General features: G+C 37.5%; 2 protein-coding genes across 8 annotated transcripts in view; one reads left to right on the forward strand and one right to left on the reverse strand.

Moving 5' to 3' along the window:
* Positions 1 to 23,510, forward strand: part of RALGPS1 (Ral GEF with PH domain and SH3 binding motif 1) — a 68,885-nt gene that overhangs the window by 15,372 nt on the left and 30,003 nt on the right. For all 7 annotated transcript variants that reach the window (XR_005952825.1, XM_041406374.1, XM_041406373.1 and 4 more), the window contains 2 exons: positions 19,572 to 19,709; positions 21,347 to 21,440. Coding sequence is in view for 6 of the 7 variants with exons in the window: in XM_041406374.1 (XP_041262308.1) it covers positions 19,572 to 19,709; positions 21,347 to 21,440 (232 nt within the window). In the remaining variant the exon portion in view is untranslated. The remainder of the gene's footprint in view (positions 1 to 19,571; positions 19,710 to 21,346; positions 21,441 to 23,510) is intronic.
* Positions 457 to 12,641, reverse strand: ANGPTL2 (angiopoietin like 2). The gene is made up of 5 exons (XM_041406381.1): positions 12,197 to 12,641; positions 7,416 to 8,272; positions 3,052 to 3,245; positions 2,537 to 2,807; positions 457 to 2,005 (listed from the first exon to the last, which is right to left on the reverse strand). The coding sequence occupies exons 2-5, from the start codon at positions 8,221 to 8,223 to the stop codon at positions 1,806 to 1,808; spliced, it is 1,473 nt and encodes a 490-aa protein (XP_041262315.1). The 5' UTR covers positions 8,224 to 8,272; positions 12,197 to 12,641; the 3' UTR covers positions 457 to 1,805.

Below are 23,510 nucleotides of genomic sequence, written 5' to 3' on the forward strand. Positions count from 1 at the left end.
AGCTTTTCTAGGGAATGCCTCATTCTTGAGATCTGCACAATGGATACTGGAAGTTCTCTGTGTTCTTTCCTCAAGCCAAGCATGAAGTAGCCTTAATGCTACTAATTGTTAGAGTACTGCAGCCAGGCTTTCGGGCCAGTAGGTACATTTAATATTTCTAATTTGAAATAAAAATCTTTTCCAGAATTCAGTAGATAACCCCATGGAAGATAAAGGTTGAATACGGTTTGAAAAATGTGGGTGTTTCATATAACCTACAAAAAGTTGTTCCTGCTTGGCCCGTGTGGAAATTCTGTATTGTTTTCATCTGAAAATTGTTTTGCTTTTTTTGTGTTGTAATATTTCAACACTTCACACACATCAACAGTGGCTGCATATCAAAGTTTGTTTGAATCAGAGGCAGACTATTGTGTAGTAATCTGAACTACAACAAGATGAAATCTCAACATATCAAAATAATATTTAGTATTTTATTAAGGGTTACAATATTACAGGGGTAATCTAATATATTAAAAACCCTACTTTCAGTTATATACAGCACATGCTACATCACACATCATACTGTGGTAAAGATGTGATGAGGTAATAAGGGAAAAGTATGCAAACATACACACAAACACTCAAGTGTCATACAGGCTGACCAAAAAATATGTTGAACTTATAGAGGCTTTCACTCTGCCTCTTTGATGCATTCTGTAACTTGTATTTTTTGTAGTAGTTTGTTTGTAATGGGTGTGTTAACAATCTGTTATAGAAACCTATCTCAGAATATTAGAATTATGCCAGTCTGTATTTCATAAGTGTGACTGACCTCTAAATATAAATGAGTAAATCTGTTTAATAATTTGACAGTAATAATTGTGAAATATGTTTAAAATAAGTTTTTGCTACTGATAAGTTCTCTATATAATTTTTTATCTAAAGGCTATTAAATAGCTTATAAATTGGTATCCATCATTTGCCTGCAAAGTTGGATAGACCCTTTAACTTATATCCAGCCGTTTCTGATTATAGAGGCTACACAGCAGGTAATCACTGAAGTCAGGTACAAAATACTGTAACAGTTGTGTAGTATAACATGTTGGCTATAGAGCACATAATACCTATTATAAATCTGGATTAATTTCCATATGCAAGTAGCTGTTTCATTTTGGTAAAAAATAATTCATGTTTTTAAAATATTAATGGTGAGTTTTTATAGGAGCAGATTATTTAAATGCATTTACTGAAGGGAAAAGGCCAGATTTACCAGGACAGTAATGGTTTGAGTATCTGCTCTCAAAACAGAATTATATAGTGCTAACTTTATTCATGGTAGTTAACAAAGAGTACATAATCATCACACTAATGTACATATACCAGCTACATATTTCAAAGGATATGATTCCTGTGTCAAATGATTGCTTATAATAACAATAATAAAACTCTTGCTGTACAGTTTGTAATATTTCCTGTATTTGAGAATATTTATACATAACATACAAAAATACTTAAATGTGGTGGCAATATTTTTATCATCCAAACTTAATTTACAGGGAATAAAAACCAGGAAGTTTATCTACGGTTTTCATCTAAACTGCAAGCTCTAATAGGACCAAGAGGTGTTCTGAATGTTATTACAGTTCCTTTTCTTCAGTTCTTTTTCCTGGCATGATTCTTGAAAATATAATATACAAGCCCTCAGACCTTGCCAATAAATGTACAGTATCTTACATTCCTCATTTCTGAAAAGATAATTTCAGGTAATAAAATCATAGCTTTATGTGAATTTTAGAACAACAAAGCAAACCAAGAGAAGAGTTATTTCAATGAAATGTGTTAGGGTTAGGTCTTATCATCATAACAACTTTCTTTAGTGAATACGATCCTCCCCGGAATTCAGCCCAGTAAACCCCATCCTGATACCGACTGCGGTAGTGTCCTCCACGATACCAGACTCCATTGAGATTCGAGTGAGCACATGCATTGTACCACCATCCTCCCTTCTGGTAATGAGCACAGTTACCTGCAAAAGAAAGCTCCAGTTCAGGCTGAGAAGTAAATGAAAAATCTTAAAGCAAGCAACCAAAGTACAAAACTTAATTGGTTGGTTGGTTGTTCTGGGCTCTTTTTTTGGTAACTGTATGTTTAATATATAGATATCCTGTGGTACAAAGTGAACTTAGGCTTCTTCAGGAACCAGCTAAGTAGTTAGGTTCTACAGATAGAATCCTTTTTGGTTTTTTTGTTGTTCTTGCCTGAAAATCAGTGAGTGTTACTGTCTCAAATAACACTTTATAGCATATTTTGCAGACCCATGTATAGTGTAAAAACTTTTAATTTTGGTGTTAGTATATAAGGGTTGACACAGCAGTTTGTATTTCATAAGGTGCTAATTGACAAATCCCTTTTTAAGTGGATTTTTTTTTTTTTTTTAATGCATGACCATTAGTATAATACCATAAGTATTTTTCTTTTTTCAAAAGAAAGAGGTAAAAAAGGGGGGGACGGGGATGTAAAGGCAAAAATGGCAAGGCAGCTGAGAGGGACCTCGTACCTGTGTATACGTCGTGGTCCCGGTCCAGCGTGGTGAACTGTTTGCCGTTGTGCCAAGTGAAGGAATCTCCCGCGTTGCCGTTGTAGCGTCCCAGTCTCAGCTTGTAGTACTCACTCTCTGGCTCCAGTCTGAAGCTGGCATACTCAGCAAATACTTTTCGACCTGACCAGTCTTCCATTGTTATGAGCAGTTTGTAGTTGCCTTGATTTGTTAACCAATAAATGTTTTCTAATCCAAGCCAATATTCTCCATCTATATTACCAAATCCTTGCTGTAAAGGAAGCAAGAGAAGCATGTTAATATCCTGCATCTGTGTTAGTGGTAAATCTGAGTGTATTCTTAAGTAGAAAACTGCAGTGACTTATTTTATAGAGACTTCCTCTTCTGGAAGGGTAAACATGCAAGTTCTTGTTCAAGTAGGCTCTTGGCCGGACTCTAAAACCATCCTTTAAATTAACTTTATCAGTAAGTTATAGAGGGTGGAAAACACCATTAATCAGCTCTCTTGTCCTAACCTTGTATGTCTCCCAGTTCCTGAAAAAGTTGACAGAGCCGTCCAGCCGTCTCTGAATGACAGTCCAGCCACCCGGGTCATGCCGTTGGTCACACCAGACCTGCATAAGCTGGTTTGTGTTTTCTGGTTTTACAAGATAGATGGAGCTTGTGTCATGGCCGTCTTCTAATGCTTGTAGACAGTCTCTCCAGGGCCCTGTGTCAAAACAGAAAGGCTCTGCATCAAACTGCTGCTGAGCATTTCTTTAATGCAGGGCAGTATTTCAGTTGGTAGCTTTTTATACTAGTTTGGTTTCACTGAATAGCATATTTGTTTTTCTTCTTATTAAAGGATGAGTATCCACCAGGTGTTTTCAAACAGATCCATTTATTGTAACTTTATTTCTGGAACATTTCACAATGAGTTACTGGTAAAGGTAGATTTTGAAAACAATTTTTTTTAAACGCAGCCATACTGGTACTTTTACCAACAATTACATATTTCAAGAAACTAAATATGAATTGACTCCACAGATAAATAAGGATTTCCTTTAGAGAACAAAACCGTAAGTTTGACCTTGATTCTGTCTTTGAGAAATTCAGCTTTTTAGGTCCCCAAAAATGTCACTGGCACGGGCATTAACAGTGGAAGCAACAACCTCAATTCTGGCTGTAGGTCTTACTGCTGCCATCTTAATAAATTACAACATAACATAGAAATTAGGAATTTTTTTAACATAAGGTGCTTGTGAGAGAAACTTTATATAAATAAGAGGGCTGTTAGTATACTTTGAATTCACAGAAATTGCAGTTAACACAGCCTTGTTTTCAGAAGGAGAATGCATTTTTTTCCTTCAGTTCAAGAGAGTCCATAAAAAACTTACACTTTTTGAAAGTATGTTGTATTCTTGTTTTTTCAAGAAATTTTCTCCAGTGGTAAGATAGATTCATTAAAACAGAATCTGAGATATTCAGAAATAAATGATTTATAAATTCAGATATAAATGATTTATAATCTCTGCAGACATGCTCCCCCAGCTGCTTTGATTCCTCAGCAGCAGAGTGAAGTCAACAACAATCCTCAGGATTTGAGATTAGAGCCCCTGGATTGATTCTCCCTGCCCATTGAAGGAGTAAGGCTCCTAGTCAGAAGATCTGACAAGCCTTACTGAAGCATATACTGCTATCAAAGTAATTTCTGTTTTAAATTATTTCAGTCCTATGGTTTGTCATAATTCATTGTCAAACACTACTAATGGTACTCAGCAAATGCAAATAAATTAGTTTTATAGAAATAATCTCAGTTTTGGAGATTAAAACACTGAGGTTTTGGTATTTTTTAACTATTTTAATCAGCAAGTCAGTGTACAAAGAGGCAATCCAAGTCTTTGTTCTGTGGATGCTGTGTTCTTCTTGCCTCAGTCATAATCAGAGACTGTACCTGGAGCTGTGCTTATAAGCCCCTTCTCCATTTCTTTTGGGGCTAACTGTTTAGATTTCTGGCAGTTAAGATACAGATGCCGTGCTCTTGTTGCACCATTGCACGGCTCATTGAGAGGTGGGAAAAAATGTTAATGAGCACTAATAATTTAAATTGCTCTGGTTTATTTTATCACAATATGTACGTAGTGGCACTTACTAAAAATAAAAAAGAAAGTCATTATTGAAGAACTTCTAAAATAGTCAAACAGCTTTGACCTTGTCTTTGTAAAAAATATATATAGCAGTATGCAATGTAGTATTTACACTGGTCTAATCTTGCAGTTTCTTTTATGGCACATGGTAGCAGCGCTCTACTACACATGATTCTTTTTTTCTGAAAGTGATTTAAGATGAACTATTAGAAGTACATCAAAGTAGAATTTGCTGCTACTTTTTTGTGACAAGTGCTTTTTTGTCAGATAGTAACTTGTCAAAAGTTTAACCAGGGTATTTTCTCTTGAAAAAGTGAGAGTACCCTGACTTTTAAGGTAGGTAGTTTTGATAAAACTGTCTCTAGGGAGTTGCAGAATCACAGAAAGACTTGGTTGGAAGGGATCTTAAAGTTTGTTTCATTCCACCTCCTTTCCCCAGGCATCTAGTGGACATCTTCCACTAGACCAGGTTGCTCCAAGCCCCATCCAGCCTGGTCTTTGACACTTCCAGGAATGGGGCACCTACCAAAAAAACCACAACCAGAAAACAAACAAACAGTGGGGACAAAGTTAATAGTGAAGCTACTGAGACTAGAAAGACTGTAGTAAGTCTGTGATGAAGAGAGAATATTTTTCTTGTATTTTGCTCCTGTTTTCATTGCACAGGTTGGCTGTGATCACATGGTTAGTTCAGCCAGGAGCTTTGGATAAGAACTCAACACATAGTATGGAAAGGACTGGATAAAGTATGGGTGGATTTTTCCCACTGGCTGGGCAGTTGTGGTGGTGAGTTTTGTTTGTTTTGTAGGATGTTGTTTATGGGTGTCTTTTTGCGAGCTTTTTCTAGTTCTCTCCAGACATCTGACTAAAGCATCATGTATGGCATTAATTTTAAGGAGGGGTTTTGTTTGAGATGTGGTTCATGAATGGAGAACATTCTGAAGGATGAGGAAAAGGTGTGAAATGTTTCTTGACTGAAAAGAAATGTGAGGAGAGGGGAAGGAGGATACCCTGGAAACAAAAGCTTAATTAGTTTAACTTCAGTGGTTGGAAACTCGCTTGAACAAATAAAAAACTGCAAGTGAGAAAATGAGAGAATATTATAATCAATTTGTGCAAAAGAAACATGAAACTTCTTTTTCTGATAAGTGAGATGATCCAGGGAGAAGAAACAGATGTGAAATCTATCTTAGAGAATTATGGACTGCCAAAGGAACCTCTGGAGATCAATGTGAAAAATTGCTGGATAACCAGCACTTCCTCAGGTGAAGATCTGGGAGTTCTACAGGGTTGCAAACTACTTTGGAATCAGCATTTTACTTTTCAAAAGCAGGAAAACACATGAGGCTAGATCCGCAAAAGTACTGTGCACCAGAAGTAACTTTTCTGTTCTGCTGTTTGATAGTGAATCCTCAGCTCCAGTTTAAGGACTTGAAAGCACAAGGAGCATGTGGACCAATTAACATGTTTTTAAAGAGTGTAAGGGAATGAAGGGGAAAGGTATTTCACTTCCAGAAAGATAGGGGAACACTGTTCCAAGCTTGAACCTACTTTGAGATTGAAGTAAAAATGTAATTATTAGAGACACCATGGTTTATTGCTCCAAAAGAGTTGTAGTAGACACGATTTTCTTCTGAGAATTTTTCCTTGCATAGTACATGAGCATCATGATATTTCTGGCAGAGGTTTTTTATGCCACAATGCAGGCTTTGGTGCACTATCTTTGGCAATTCTGTGAAAATACTGCTTTGTAGCAAAATGTTTTAGAGACTTACAGACTTAAGAGACTCAGTGTTTACTTGCTCAAGTTTCTTTCATTGTGATTATTTCCATGCAGAAATAATACAGGGGTTTGGTTTTTAACATGTGGCAGTTACATTATTGGATAATCCTAAAAAGTTTGATGTCCTTTGGAATATTTTGCAAATAGCCATGAAATATATTGAGTGCAGTTCCCCTGCACTGTATTTCAGTTAGTTCTGAGTTTAGAGATCTGTGACTCTCTGTCTTTTTTTCTGAAGAAGGTATGTGTTGTCCACACAGTGAAGAGTAGTATGGAACACATACCTGAACTGGTTTGGGTTTGGGTTTTTTTTTTCAAATGTGGGACCATAGGTGAAACGGAGTTCTTTACCTGTTATTTTGTTATCACGTAGATCAGGTGATCTCTAATGTGATTTCACATCATCAAATCATGCTTGTGGCAGAACTCCTAAGACTCTTAATTAGGGCTGTATAATATCCTGTTACTATTCCTCCGCTTGCTTCCTTTTGCTCCTGTCTACAGCACAGGTGCCCCATGTAAGGTACAGAGCAGATACTCCTTTTTTAATCACACAAACAGAGTAACAGATGATAGATCAAAAAACTTGTAATAATTTCATATATTTACACAGTGTCAAACTCCTTCAGGTGACATGAATTGGAGGAGTTCAGTCTTGAGCAAAGGTAAATAAAATTTAAATGACTTGAATTGTAAGATTCTTCTGAAAGTCCTGTATCTCATACATGTAATATAAATTATGGGTTTGTCCTAGCAAAGTAACAGGAGAAAAATATGTGGGGCTACTGTGTCTGTCTTAGACATTCACAGTTTTGGGGTTTTTTTGCTTTTTCTCTGTGTTTCTACTACAGCATATATGTAAAATTCACTAGCTAAATAAATTCTGACTGCATTTTTGATATTACAATTAAAATGTTGCCCTCTGCATATGAGCATAAACTAATGTAAGTGTATCAGTAATATTACTTACCAGATGGTTTATCAGTTGAAGTTGGAATACTAGTAACTGCAGGCATGGTTGGTAAGGTAGGTGGCAGAACCTTTAAGTTCTGATCACTTTGAATCTCATTAGTAGATATCTGGTTATTAATGCGATTATAAGTAGGAGGCTGGTACACTTTAATTGGTGGTTGTGGAGTTTGTGGCAGTGGCTTTATGGATGGCATTCTTTGACAATGTTCTTCCAGCTGGGCAATTATTATTGTCTGATTATTGGCAATTGACATCAAATGTTGATACTTGTGCTCTAAGTCTTTGTATTTGTTTGCAAGCTGCAACATGTCTGCAGTTTGGTTCAAAATCTTATTTTCAAGTTGAGAAAGTTCTAAGGCGTTATCGCGTTTTCGGATAATTTCATGTAGTAGCTGCATGTAGAGTTGTGTGACACGAGAATTCATATTTCTGCTCTCTTTTCTTAAGAGTTTAACTTCATTAACAATTCCACCATCCACCTCTACCAGTTGCTGGAGAGTTTCTATTTGTCTCTTTTGTTTAAGAAGTTCATTGTTAAGTAACTGTAATTCTTGTTTATTTACCCTGTTTTCAAGCAGAACTTCAGGCTCCTTAGAATTAACACAAATGGCACCTGTCACTCTCTGCTGAGGTACAATAAAGGTGTAAGTGCATTTGTCCTGTGTGTCACTGGAACGCTTATATCTATTCATATAAATGAATTCTTGAGCTTTTTCCTTGTCATTGCCTTCAGATTCCTGTGTTTCACTTGCAGTAACTCCCACAACAGTTACTAGTATTAAACAGATGAATCTTGTTGTCATCATGATCCTCTAGTTCTGGTCAAATAGTCTTCTGCAAAGAACTTCGTAAAATCTGTTTTAAAATAAATTTAACAGTAATGAGTAGGAAATCAGTGTGGATTTACAAATTGTCAACTCTTCTAAAACTTACAAAATAGTACATAGTAACTACATGTACAAATGAGGTCCAGCATCAACTCTTGTTGATTAAAGGGGACAGAATGGGGAGTAGTTGTATCTTTCTATGGTCAGAACTGTAGCTGATAGTTCATCTAAAGCCTGCCAAGAACCATAAGAACCTCCATTGCTAAAAAAAAAAAAAAAGAAAAAACTTACTTTACATTGGTCCTTAATAACTGTAAGTTAAAAACTCTACTACTCAGACATTATAGGCAGTAAAATCTTACTTTTCTAGACTAGTAGAACTTACAACTGAAACATTTACTGTGACTCTCACTGGAGACACTGTCTCTACACTCAGCCTAGTCATCTCACTTCAGAGTCCGTTCTTGAAAGGGGAAAAATAGCTGCATGTATGCATGGTGGGCAGTGACGATGCATGGTGATTTAAATCAGCTGCTGCTGTCTACTGACATACTGCAACAGTTGCACTTTGGTGAAATTGCCATAACTTAGTTCTCCATGCAGATTCATATTCAAGGTGGACACCTGAAGCCTTCACAGTCTCTCAAAAAATAATGGGCCAGAGTTCATCAGCCTCATTATAATGTGTCATCTTAACAATCATCTGGTCCCACTGCCTGACCATGTGAGTGACCCCTCTCTAGGAAGCCTATTCTAGGGTTTGACCAGTGGCTGCTTATGGCAGGCCACCAGTGCATTTCTGGGGACTTTAGCTATTTGGATTCAGTATAGTTGAGTTTACTGCAAAGATAATAAAAAACAGTACCTGTTTGGTTTGTGGAAATGATAGTGAGAAGCTGCTTCATATGAAGCAGACAGCAGCAAACTTTAACAAGTTAGAAAATATTTTTAGTGGCTTGTATGCTGCAGCTGAGGAACTAAGGAGGCATTAAATTTACTGGGCTATGATAATTATTGTAAACAAGGTGATGCAGTACGTTTCCTATGTGACTTACTCAACCAGAATGATCAGAAGCTGTTAAACTAAAACAGGATTCTCCATTTAAGTAGTTGCATCTTTGGGATAACAACTGTTGTTTTTACAATAATCATTGTCACTCAGCCTCCCTAAAAAGGCTCCCAGAGTATTACATATCTTAGAAGTTAATTTCAGGATTGTGGGGGTTAATTTCTTTTACTGTTTCGCTCCATTTTCTGTGCAGGGTTTTATTTCTGTGGTGTGGGTTGGGTTTTTTTGTAATAGGTGACTTCCACTTAATTAAAGAGTGGATAGGCAAGGTCCAACACTTAGCATTTATTTCCATTTCTACAATTGCTCTGACTGAGGAAGGGCTTACAGTCTAGAGGCTGGATTGTTAAGAGTTCATGTAGGTCCAGCATGCCAGAACTGAATGCACTGTAATTACTCTCACACATCAAAGCCTTTTATAATGCCCAGATAGGTGAAAACACATATATAAAAAGGACAACACATACCCCTTTTGCATAACACTCATATTTTCTGAAATGGTTGTTTTGACTGTGAATAAAAAATGATACCATACATACAAATGAGCTCATTCAACTATGCTAGACCACTGTTAATCACTGGTTTTTGTGCTGGTCACATTTAATAAAACGAGGCCAGGAGTCCTCATGATGGGCTGTTTTCCTCTGTACCTCTGATATGCCATCTCCTGTGCAGAGTCCTCAGGCACTGAGGCATATAAAGGAAAGCATGTTCACAAAAGGCATAGTGTTAGCTAAGACAGCATTTATTCTCTAGAAGATAAACTGCTGTATTTTATTGTGAATTCATACTTAATTTGATAGCTTTGCATTTTAAAGAAGAAACATGAACAGCTAGCAACACACCTTCACTGTTTAATACTTTTGTCTTTGATAATGAAAGTTATTTTTATATTAGTGCAGTTTTACATTTTTATTGCATTATAAAAGCAAATGAAGCAAGGGTGTTGAAAATGTAAAATCCTGCTATGAAAACATCAGAAGGCTTGGTTTTGCATTTTTTTAAACAAATCTTGGGTTTTTGCTTCTACAGAACCCTTTGATAGCCAGTGTTTGTGGACTTACAGTTAGCTGGCATGTTCCAGGCACCAAGCCAGTAATATGATCTGGATTTCACAACACCATTGTGATAAGACAGACAAGCATGAATTTTTTGAATGTGCTTGAATTTGCTTTCCTACTCCCTGTCCCTTGTCTTAGAGCTCATGCTCTGGTTTTTACTCCTTCACATATTTTCTTCCATGGAATTACGTTAAATTATCCTGTCAATTTTTACCTCTCAAAGGTAATCTTCAAACTTAATGTGAAGTTTGCTCTTTTCTAAGAGGAGGAACTTCCACTGCTGCAGGGTTTCTTTTAGAATGAACTCACGTCTTAACTTTTAGATGAAAAGCATTGCTGTGAAAAACCTATATAGTGATGGTTTTTTGTTTTTGTTTTGTAAAAGGAAACAGCAGTTCACAGTGAAAATACAGCACAGTAATATGTAGACCACATGCATTGAAAAAAAAAAACTTTAAAGTTGGGCTCTAAGTTTTAAAGTAAATACATAGGAGAGGGCTGACACATAGTAGCATGCAGTGCTAGTTATGAAAACATGATACTAAACTGAATTGAAAAATTTAACTCCAAACTTACGGAGGGAATCACTTTTGCTGTTTTGCCACTAGTTACTTACTTCCATTGTAAAAAGTGCCACACTGGCATTAACCAGTTAATTCCTTTAAGATACTTGTGTTAGAATACATTCTCTTGTCAGATTTTCTGCCCACTTAAAAGTGAAATTTTAGTTCAAGCAACAGTTCAGTTTTCTTGAAAGGTAATACTTTTTCAAATGAGGGGAATGGATGATTAAGCAACACATAAGAACAAGAGTGTCTTCATGAGGTCTTGGAGAACTTTTGTTTTGAAATACTATCAGTTGCTGCAAGAAACTGCAGAAGTTTATGTATCTTTTGTTGCCATGTAACTTACTTAAAGTTTTGGCAAAAACTTTAGTTACCAGAAATACAAATTTTCTTCTTGATTACCAAGAAATTTAGTTGTTTGCGGATTGTTCTTTGTGCTTTACTAAAGTTCTGTCATACATGTGGAATGTAATTACTGAAAGAAAGCACTGCTTTTGTTGTTGCTTCCCTTAACAGCGGCCTCACCTTATTTTCACTTAATCCAATCACTACCAGAAAGTGCTCATACTGTGTGTGCTCATAAGTGTGCATGCACATTGTTCATAACAGCCTTTAAAGAACAGTATTGTAATAAATATGACTCATTTTAACCATGAAAAATAGCAGTTAGACCATGTAATACTTTGATGCCTACATGAATGTACTCATAAATGCTAGTTTCTTTTTTTAAATTAAGTTGGTTTTGGTTTTTTTAAAATACTTTAAATATTTACGTTATGGACTGTTAAAGTATCAGAAAGTTTTTTGTCTCCCTAATCAGACATAAGTGTAAAAAAGACTGAATGGAGGTTTCATAATTTTTAAGACAGATAGTCCTTTAGAAAATATTATGTCCTAGAAAAATTCTTGGATGGCAAGTTTAAGTGTGAAGATTAAAGTTGCGTGCAAAAATAAGTAAGATTTTTTAAAAAAATACAATCGTTTTCTTGAAAATAATACCAAGGCTTCCACTGCCTCGCACATAACGTCTCAGCTATCTTTACAACTTTTATTTTAATATGTGGCGGATTTTTGTTTGGGCTCGGGGATGTTTTTTGTGCTTTTGAAGCCAGAAAGCAGGCTTGCCGCCGTGTCTTAGGGAGCAGTCCTGCTCGGGTAAGCCTGCGTTGGCTGGGCGGCTCCGTGCAGCGGGAGCTCGGAGCCGCGCGCACGGACCCCGCCGCCCGTCCGGCAGCGCCGGCGCTGCCCGTCCTTACCGCGGCTGCTCGGCTCCTTCGCTGCGCTCCTCGGCCGCTCCGTCAGCAGCTGCCGCCGCGGCCCGACCGCGGTGACATCGCCTCGGCGACCCGCAGTCCGCGTGTGCCGTGCTGGGACCGGACGGGACGTGCTGGGGCGAGAGGCACAATTCTTTTCCTCTTCTGCGTTTTTCTTGTTCAAGACCGTTCTGGGCTGCGCCCCGCGTCCGAAGCGGCGCGTTCCCGCGGGGCGCTCGGCGCTCCCGGCCGTCCCTTCAGGCGGCCCGGAGCTGCCTCATTTGAACCCCTGCTCTTTGTGGCAGGCTTATCCTGGCCGGGAAAGGGGGAGAGAAGGCGAAGCAGCGGCGAGCTGCCGGGTGCTGGTTGGACGGGCCAGCTGCCTCCGCCCCCGGGCCGCGGCAGCGGGGCTGCCGGGAGGAGCTTCGTGCTTCGGCCACCCCGGCGGAGCCCTCCCCGCCCCGGCTGCGGGACCCGGCCTCGGGGGAAGCCGAGTTTCAGACGCGAAACAACGCTGATGCCGAGCTTCAGGGGCAGCTGGCGGGGCCGCGAGGAACGCGGGTCCGCTTTGTTAGATCTAGCGGCACGAGGGCGGCTGACTGCTCGGGACTCGGCCCCAGAATGTCGGGGGGCGGGGGGCACTTCCTGCCCGCGGCTCTCGGCCGCTGCTCGGGGGTGCAGGGATGGATGCGCGTCCCAGGCGCTCGGGCGGGCGCCAGCGGAGCCAGCAGACGCTCAGTGCAGCGCTCAGGGGCTCCTCTCTTAGTACTTCCTAGGTCGTCTTTGTCAGGCAGCAGCTCGAAAACACAAATAATGGACAATAAAATTGTCCAAATTCAAGCAAGCTCTTAAAGCATTTTAATGCAGATTGAGAATTCATTATTTGGCTGAACCTCCGTGCATTTTGAATGATTCTTCATGCTTGTCCTGGTAATCTAAAGCCTGTTTCTCATTTGAATGATGGGAATTCCTGCAATTTTCCTAGAACCTCTAAAAATTTGCTGTTATGGAACTTTGTGTGTGTAGAATGTTTTTGGTTATTAGCTGTTAGCTCTGGGTTTAAAAAAGACCTGTCAAATGAATGAATGAATTAATTAATTTAAAATCTGCCTTTATAACTGGCTGGGGATCCTGCAAAGAAATTAGCAAAATTAAAAGTGAAACTTTGCAACATAAAAATGTTATTTTTTTATTACAGTTTAGGAAACCAAATGGTCGTTTCAGTCACTGTATATCATTGACATCATAAGAAAGCTGTATAGTATTGTAATAATGGGCTTGTTCGCAATTTGTCAGTCAGTTTTGAAGAGATTTGGGTTTTGTAGAATTGGAGGAAACCAATATGAGGGCACTTGAGTTAACCAGAGACAAATAGAGATTTAAAGATACTATATTAAAACTTGTTCAAGTTAAAACATGAACAAGTAGTTGTTATTATAATGATAAATTATTTCCATCATAAAAGTGAATGTCAGAAAAAACCCCGTGTCTGACTATGTTACACTATCAATATGCTATCAATGCACTATTCAATATGCTTTAGGCTTTTTAAGTTTTTTGTACCTTTCCTGTATGGCCTGTCATTCCTTCAATTTATTATTGTTATGTTAATTATTTTCTGTTTTAACTCAGAAGGTTATTCCTTTCTATTCTAAAGAGAGAGCACCACTGACTGGAGTGGCCCTGTCAGTGCTAGTTGGGAGCATAGTCTGGATGCTCGGGGTTGAAGCAGCCCAAAGCTTTTCCAATGTACCAGTTTTATACTGAAAAAGCTGGAACAAGAAAGTGATAATTGTGTTAATTTTTGACCAATTTAGCAATATTCCCATTAAGCTTTCTTTCAGCATGTGTATGATTCACACTCCTTCCTTCCCAAGGTGCTTTTTGAGCCTAGGATAGACAGAGCTGCTCAAGGGAGGGAAGCAGGAGCAGGAAGAGCGAAGGGAGTGGGTTGCCATGAGTGTTTGTCAGGATATCAGAGTGGTTGTTTCCTGTCGTCGTTTCCTGATCAGTTTCTGCAGTTCCTAACTGCTTGTAAGTGATTCTCTAGCTAGATTACTACTTGGGTGGAGTATTTAGTTCTCATTTAAAAATGAATAGTTTTAGATTCTTTGCTTTTGTAGGAAAATACCGGTTTCTGACTTGAAGTTATGCCCCGCAGCACCAAGGTTCTTGAAAAAAACTATTCCTGAGGATAAGGTTGTTGATTTAGACCTATATTTATAAAGTATCTGTAACTACTTCTAAGCTCTTTAACATATAGTTTAGGTGCATTGATTTTAGGGCACTTAAATAAATGCAGTTAAATACCTAAAATTTTTACTCGGTGAAGGAGCCTAGAGACTTCTCTTGTGGTGTATTTTTTAGTCATTAGTGTTCTCTTACAGTGTTCTCTTATATGATATAAATAAAATACTTGAAAAATCAAAATTAGCCAAACTGTTTCTTTGACTGTCCTTTGCTGAACAAGAAACATATTTTTACACAGATCAACCTTTTGATTAAGTACTGAGTGCTTTTTTGTCTCCTAAAAGCTCTCTAAATAACCTGTAAGCTTTTGTGTATGGGTTGTTCCAGATAGCATATGACAAAGCTTATTTCTTCAACCTGTTGCAGTTTTGTCTACAGGGTAAAAGAGAAGTTGTGCCAACTTGATAAAGGAAGCTTTTATTTGCATGTGCCAGGTGTTTGTAGCATAACTGAATTGTTTGGATAACAACAGTTGTTTGCTCCTTTGGAAGGACTGACGAGAAAAAACAGGATTTGCCTTTGTGTGGGCATTCTGCTTGGACCAAATGGACGTACTTTTTCCCTGGATTTGTAATGCTGTGAAGTGCAGTTCACTGGTTTTTTTAAGAGGCTTTAGGCTGAGTGATGTGATTTGCAGAAGATTTCATAGTTGATTTGTCCTTCATCCTGAGAATCTTGGTGATGAGCTTGTATTAAAGTCTATGATTAAAGAATAAAACACCCTGCTAGCAGAAAGGTACTAGCATCCAGTTATTTCTGGCTGTGAAATCTGACAGTTGTCTTCAGCAAGGTAATACAGTTGGCAAGGAGTGGTTTGAAAGACTTGGCTTTGAGAATGAGTGAAAATACTATAAAACATCTGGTCATGGAAATTAACTTTGAGTCAGTGACCAGAATTTCAAGACAAGCAGAAAGAGATAAGAATATGCCAATCTTAAAAAGGTAAACTTTGAGAAATCAAACACTGTTTTTCCAGACAGGGTGCAGTTCAATTGCCAGATTCATTTGCCACAAGACCTTTCAAACCCAAAAGTTAAAAAAGGAAAAGTCGTTTTGTAGGAATAGCAGGAAAAAGAAAAAAATGGATAGATCCAGAGAAAAAACATTGTAAAGAAAAATTACCACCCAGACTTAAACCCTAAAGTGTTTATGTAAGATCTGTCTCAGGAAGTCCCTAACCACCACTTGCTGCTGACAGGAAGCAACATCTGGAAAACAGCTATTGTACCTTTGCATTTTTCCTATAGTCTTTTTTGAAGCACATTCTGCTTTCTGACATAGGATGGCGTATGATTAAAAATGTTAAAATGCATCACTCTTAAAGTGTTTAATCTTCTGTAATGTATTTTTCCTGATTAATGGGAAAAGTATTAGGAAGTAGCTGGATTTTGGGGGAAAATGGAAAAAAAAATGACAGTATTCTGGAGAAAATCTGATTTGTTTAGGGGGAAAGCTTTGGTAGAAAGCTCCAGACAGCTTCAGAATTTTTTAGCCTGTTTCAGTGGATAACAAAATTATTTGCACCAGTCAGAGATGATTCACAGTACAGCTTCTTGAATGTAATTCCAGTTGAGTTCTTGGTAACATTTTCTTTCACAAACTAGTTTGAAAGTTCCTTGGGTTTTGCTGCACTTATTGATCTGGTTTTCTATATTAGGCTTCATCTCTGTGACAAATGTGGGATGGTTAATTCTCAGGGTTGAATAGGGTGAGATTACTCAGGAAAGACCGTGGGATCAACATCAAATTTTAATTTTGTTAGTAGATGTTGCTGAGACATATTGAACCAAAAAAAAAGTGCCCTCTCTAGCTCTACATTTTTATAAGGTAAATTTTGCTTATATCACATGATAAAAGAGATTGCTTGAAGTACTTGCTTTATTCAGAGTTAAAATCAGGGTCCATATGTCTTGTACATACAGAGCCTTCCTGCTGCAGCAAATTAGTCCATGTAACTGCTGTACTCCAAACTCCCCTTCAGTAATAGATATGGAGGAATAGACCAGCACATTTTTTTCAAACTTGTCATAGAACAGTAGAGTTGTGGCTTGAAGTGACCCCTGGAGATTATCTGGTCTACCTTCTGTGGAAAGCAGGGCCATAAATTAGGTTACCCAGTGTCCAGTAAAGCCATATCTTGAGTATTTCCAGCAAGGGAAATTGCCATCCTCCTCTGGGAAACCTATTTCAATATTTAAGTGTATTCGCAGAGAAGAAATTTGCTTATATGCAGACAGAATGCTCCCCATCACTTCTTGACCTGCTGCTATCACTCTGGAGAGTGGATTTTCCATCTTCCCTGTGACTTCTCTGTGTGTACTGGAGGAGCAGTCAGGTTCCCTTCCTGCCCCTTCACTTCTCTAAGGTGAACAAACCCAATTCCTTTAGCCTTTTTTCATATGGCAAGCTTTCCAATCCTGTAATCACTTTGACGGCCGTCCATGGGACCATGTCATAAATGTGTAAAGTCTCTCTTGAGACATTTTATGATGAATACATTTCTGTGTGTTACAAATCACATGGTGTTGCCTTAACAAAGGTTTGTCTTCATATTTTTTTAGAGTATTCCAAATCCTACCAGGGTTAACCAGTATATACATTTGGTTTTGTAGAAAAATTTTCCAGCCCTTAATCCTTGGAAAATATCCAGTCTTCTTGAAACCAGCAATACCACAAAACAGTTGGCTTTTTTGCCTATGAGCTAATCTCCTAACAATGGTGTCTTTGGTTTTACAAACTGCTGACTGTAGTAGTTTGGACTTTCTACCACATAGCTAATTGATAAGTTACTGTCCCTCTGTCCTCTGCTTTGTTTAGTGTGATACAACCACACTACTGTATGTAGGAAAATGCTTTCATAAATTTAGTTGACTACAAATTGGAAATACATCCTTGTCTCTTCTGGCCCTCCTGTCAAACCAGTGGCACTATTCAATTTGTGAGGAGCAAAAATGGAAAATAATTACTTCCCATAGGTTCTCTTCTGTTACGTGTGCCAGCTGCTGCATGTCTTGCAGACTCTGCTTCCTGTACTGAAGGAATGCTCTGTGCCCAGACATGTGTGTTACACAGCGGCATATGTGCATTCAGGGGCTGGGAATATCTTTAGAAGTGTACATGATTGTAAGTAGGGAACTAAATTGTTCATTAAAGCTTTTAACTTTTTTTTTTTTTTTTTTAACCTCCTTTTACAGCATGTGTTTGTGGTTTTCACAGTAATAGTACAATTTACCAAAGAACTGTAATAGTTTATTATGGTACTTGATCAAAATGTTACCTCAGAATAATAAATTGAAGTCCCCAGGTTTGTGTGAAATATTTCTCTATCAGCTAATTATTTTTTGTTGCAAAGTAGGGAATGTCTGACTGACAAAAATATCATACATCAGCTGTTTCCTAGCTTACTTGCATTTGCAGAATTGCACAGACCCTTAACAGACCACTGTGCATGAAAGTATACATCAAGTATGCAGTAGTGGTGTGGTTTAACCACCTAATTTTTGGTTTGTTAGCCCTACTATCTTTCAGTATAGTTTTATAATCATTATTAAAAAAAAAATTGAAAAAGTAAAAAATACACATTTGATAATGATGCAGGTTTTCTGTCTTTATCTGCACAGATGTTTTTTATGATCAGTTTTGCAACAGTGTATATTTGTGAAACGATTTTAGGTGCTGTAAGTTTTGGATTACACCTCATGCCTTCAAATTGTCATAAACCCCCTCAAATTCTGAATTGTAAAGAATAAATAGTGCTGCTCAGGTAAAAGAAATCTGTGGCAGAACAGAAAACTTTTTAACTTGCAGGAAAATACCTTAAAAAACTGATTTCTCTTTGTTTCTGTTACTGCTATTTAAAGTAATACCTGCTCAGCTTTTCTCATTAGTATAAATTTGTACATGTGGTTTACTCGACTGAAAGTGTTTTGTCTTTCATAGCATGTTATGTCAGTCTTTCATAACGAGGAACAAACTGCGCACTGTAGTTGTTCATGAACATTTTAAAGCTTACATTCTCCAATTCAGGTTCTCCAGAACTGAGTGGAGCTGAATAGCCACTGATTTTTTGAGGGCTTGGGAGTATTTTTCTTGAGATCTCTTTGTTAGTACCCATCAACTCCAAAATATGCTTATTATCTACCTCAGTGCTACTTTCTCAGAAGACTTGAGTATTGAATAAAGAAAATAATAGGAGAAGCTTAACTGTAAATCAAGACACAAGTATACAGACCTAAGTTTGCATCCTGCTGAACACTGCAGTTCTCCATAAATTTTTTTTTTCAGTAAAATTTAGCCTTGGAAATTGTTGTCTGGTGGATGGAGGACTCAAAATCTGCTAACTGGGTGGCACTGACTGCTACATTTGAAGTCCACTTTTTTGCCATATTCATGTTTTCCTGTCTTTAAACTGTTATTAGTATTCTTTGTTTGAATTCTCCGGTAGAAGTTTAAAAGCTTGCTATTACAGGTTTGGGGGTTTTTTACCAACTTAAAAATTATTTGTCCCCTTTACACAGAGTGATTTTCATTAATAAATGTAGTCCTGGATTATTTGGCTGTGCTTTTCCTCAGCATGTGTTGTTACTTCCATGGGACCATAAACTAGTGAACACTGTTGTCTGCATACAATATCCAGCTGAAAAATTATTTCTGGGGACAATGGAGAAAAGTGAGTATCACTGGAAAATGATACTTGCCTGTGGAAGAAGCTGCCCATGAGCTCACTCTCTGGAAAATATCCCGGTGGCCTCACATCCTAGTTTTTTTCAGTGCACAGTAGCACAAATGTGAGCCAAAGTTTGAAAAGCTAGTGCTGTGTGTTTGCTTTGGCATGGGGCAGCCCTGAGGCTTTCCTTTGAGAAACGGGTCTTGAAGTCTTCTGCTGAAGGGAATAATTTTGTCATTCCTCTGTGCAAAATGAACTTATTCTTATCTATGCCTACTATCACATCATATATATAGAAGAGTTTAAAACATCACTGCCAAGATTAAAACAAAAATCATAAAACTTAATTTTACAGAGCACAGGGCAGATAAACAGCTTCTGGCTGCTGTATTTATTAAAAATTATGCAACTGTTTCTGTTTGAAACACTAGATCAATTGGTTGATTGATTTGTTTGTTTCAGGAATTTATCTCTTGGATTTAATCTACATAGATTCTGCATATCCTGCTTCAGACAGCATAATGGAGAATGAACAAAGATCCAATCAAATGAACAATATTCTCCGAATAATAGCTGATCTGCAAGTATCCTGCAATTATGGTTGGTAAATTTTGTTATGCCTATCAAGTCTTAACTAAAATTTCTTTAGTGTGAAATTGTGGAAGCAGATTTTGAGACAACACAAGAGGCTAATGTTGGTAGAGTTGAACACTAGTAAGTGATGTAGCTTCCACTTCTGTGTAGCTTCAGTCTTACCAGTAAATTGGGCAAATAAGCATGTATATGAACTTGTAAGAGCTATAACAGAGGTTGTGTAGAGTTTACTGTTACCTATGGGGTACAAAAGACTTACTTTCAAGTGACTTATATACTGTTTCCACCAGAGGCAATCAGAGAGAATTATCTTAATATCTTCCCTTTACTTTGCAGTAGATACGATGTCTAGAGTGTGGAATGTGTTCATTTGGTTATCATTTTATTGTTAGCATCCTGGTAAAATGAAATACAGATATTTCAGTCTACACTGCAGTTGTTCAATGTGCTAAGGTTTTGCACATATGTTGCTCCTGGATGAAGTCAGGAAAACGAGGGGTTGTTTCTTTTTCGTAACAGAATTTTACTCTAAAAATAATATCTGCAGTTCTAGCCTGCTAGTGAAGCTGTATATCAAGAAACGTGCTGGTTTTGGTGTCTTAGTGAATACTCAGTGTACTCTTGGTGGCTTTGCATGACTTTTCATTGCTTAAACTTGTAAAAAGCTGAAAAGCCTTGAGTGCAGCTAAACAATAAAATTCAGAAAATTTAAAAGCTGAAGTTTTGGAGAGCTTAAAGAAAAAGGATTGTTAGATTGTGAAAAAAACAAGGTGAGATGTTAACTGTGTATGCTTAAGTATGCAGCCCTTTTTTGTCAGCTTCGATATTTCAAAGTATTTAAAGGTAGGAACTAGGCATAATAACGTATGATTCTGAACAGCTAGATTATTCAGGTGTCATTTTCTTATTGCGAGTTTCGTATTGTCTCTGAATACTTTGGATGACAAAGAAACCTCCTTATTTCATTGAGCCTTTCCTTTTTACAGTTTTGGTATCTTGCTGCAGTGCTATGCATTAACTTTGAGTCCTTTGTTGAAATTAAGATAAAAATTAAAATACAGCCTTGAAACAATATTCTGGGATAATGGATGCCTTTAAAACAGTTACCAAAACTTAAGTTAGGTACTACAAGGCATGTTCCTGTCCATGCACCATGTGTCAAGAGGTTTTTCTGTCATTCTGAACTTAGTGTCTTTCATTCTTGATATTCAGCATTGTAATTATTAGTTAGTTATTTAATAATTTTTAAGTCTCTTTAGTTCTTGGACATATGAGAACCACTAATACCTATAGCTACGAGCTTTGATTTTCCCCAGAACAATGAACGAAAAATTCAAGCAGTTTTGCAGCAGATCATTTTTTTCCACCTGTGAGATAGCACCTAATAAAATCCACCAGGTTTCATGATGATGAAATGCATCTGTGTTTTCTTTAACAACTGAAAGCATCACTTTTGCTCAGTCAAGTCTTTAACACCTTTTTAGAGTCAAAGTAGTATTTCTGCCCAGTTTATTTTTTAGGGAGGTTCAAATTCTGTTTCCATGAAGGTATCATAAGAACCAGAAAAAAAACCCTGAAAAAATTATAATTTTGGATGACGTAAATCTTAATGGTTTTTGTTTGTTTGTTTGAACACTCCACAGATCATCTCACAACACTTCCCCATGTGCAAAAGTATTTGAAGTCTGTCCGTTACATTGAAGAACTTCAGAAGTTTGTAGAAGATGACAATTACAAGTAAGTACTGCTCTTTTCTTCAGGCATTGGGAAATGTAACAGAAAGATTACGTAGTCATTAGTTTTATTAAGAGCTGAGCAAAAAGCTCTTGGCTGAAGATGTTTTAGGGTGTTTCTGCTAAGTAAAATTCAGAATGACTGTCTTTCTTTGACTGTAAGCAAATTTACAAAGTGAAATATACTAGTAAAATGTAACAGTTTAGTGTAGATGAATATCTAGTCTTTATTCTATTACATGATGATTGTGTTCTGAGAATTTTGTTCAGTAACACTAAAGTCATCTCCAAGATGTCCAGGATTGACTCTACAGTATTATGAATAATACATTGAGAACATATACCAATTTCAAGTTATTAGTTTTAATAAGTTAATACTTATGATTTGGGGGTTTAAGTTTTGATGGTTTAAGCGTATTAAAACAATGTTTACAAAAGACCTGGAGAGGAGTTAACCCACACAGAGGTTTGAAGCAGAGCACATTGGTCAATATGTGAATGTACTCTAGTTAAAAGAAGTGATAATCCCTGGCCAGTAATTCTGAGACAGCTAGCAAATTAAGTCATAGGCTGAGGAACCAAGGTTTTAAATAGCTCAACCAAGCTAGATGCAATGCTATACAATTAGCTATTGACAAATATTTAGGTGAGCAGAATTTGAAGTATTCAAAACAAACATATGTTCAGTCATACAATGCTAGTATAAAATATTTTAGCATATGTTTTAGAGAGCAGAGTTGGTAACGAACTTCCTTAAAACCAGTCTTGTTTCCAGTTTTGTTAAATACTTCAGTTAAGAATTTTGTCTCAGAATTTATGTGTACTTAGACCGTGTGCTAATAAAGCAGTGATGGAAGGGTTCATTGAAGTAGAACGTGGTTTGGATATCACAAAGAAAGAATCTGATGACTAAAATGATAGTGCCACAAACCCCAGAATGTTATATAATTATTCTAACATTAGTTTATGGTGTTGATCTGTAGAAAGCTGTCACAAGTGAGCTACAGCCATGAAATGATTAATCCCTACTGCTTATCAAATATAGTGTTCCTATGAAAAAATAGAGTTGTTTATACTGCTTCAGAAGGAGCTGGTGAGAGCTTACATGGAGCATTGTGTGCAGTTCTGGCCATCTATGCTTGCATGCTTGAGGGTTTAAGTAAATGACGGTGCAATCAGATGAATAAAATCTATCTTCTAACCCTAGATGTAAAGAGCTAGGTTGGGCCTTAACCTGGGAAAGGAGAAGTTTAGGTAAGAGAATCACTATGTATAAACACAGCTGGAAGAAAATGGGGAGGCTAGAAAGAAATTTAAATGAAATTGTAATGATATCACAAGGATAAAACGCATAGAAAATTTTTAGAAGCTAAATGTTGAAATGTGGTTTGTAACTATCAGAGTAATGGAATTCTGGAACCTCTTCTTATTTGGAGTAGTGAGACAAATAATAAAATAATTTTAAGTTGAAACCTGATCAGTTAATGAAGTGGAGGCTACCATTTAGTGTTTGTGAAAAGAGAAGAGCATATTCAGTAATCAGAAGACTCTACATTACCGTGTGGAGTCATGTACACATGCATGTCAAGAGTGACTTGCACCAACCATTTACATTTTGCTGCAATTCCTGCTGACGCTGCTGGCATACAGGTGCAGCCTCCTACTGAGATGGAAGAACAGGTGTCATCATAACAGAGACAAAGCAACCCATGTTCTAGCATAACATGAGTCAGACAGTTTGTATTTTCAATTTTGAACAGAGCTGCAGTTGGTGGTAACTCCAGCTGCTCCTCTGAGCTCGGGCTCCAGCCGCAGCGCATGCAGGACTATACCTTGACCAGATCTGTTGATAGGAATTCTTGTGATGAATTTGTGTGGAACTTTGCTTTCCCTGAGAGAGCAGTTCTAAAAGTAAAAGCATTCAGATAAGGTGTTCTTTTGGAACTTCTCAAACTATTATCAGGGCATACTTCAAATAGAGATAAAATGTCTAAAATTTGTCCCCTTGCTTAGGCTACACTTCCGCAAAAGAAGCTGGGCACTGGGTCATTCACTTCAAAAAGAAGCTGAAAGA

The sequence above is a fragment of the Onychostruthus taczanowskii genome, unplaced genomic scaffold, assembly GCF_017590055.1.
Source record: "Onychostruthus taczanowskii isolate IOZ18803 unplaced genomic scaffold, ASM1759005v1 scaffold25, whole genome shotgun sequence".
Classification (NCBI taxonomy): domain Eukaryota; kingdom Metazoa; phylum Chordata; class Aves; order Passeriformes; family Passeridae; genus Onychostruthus; species Onychostruthus taczanowskii.

Bases quoted from the DNA above. Each gene is read 5' to 3' on its own strand.
- ANGPTL2 (XM_041406381.1), bottom strand. From the start codon at position 8,223: ATGATGACAACAAGATTCATCTGTTTAATACTAGTAACTGTTGTGGGA. The intron at 3,246-7,415 runs GTAAGTAATATT...GTTTTGACACAG, and splicing joins TTCAACTGATAAACCATCTG to GGCCCTGGAGAGACTGTCTA. The intron at 2,808-3,051 runs GTTAGGACAAGA...CTTCCTTTACAG, and splicing joins GGAACTGGGAGACATACAAG to CAAGGATTTGGTAATATAGA.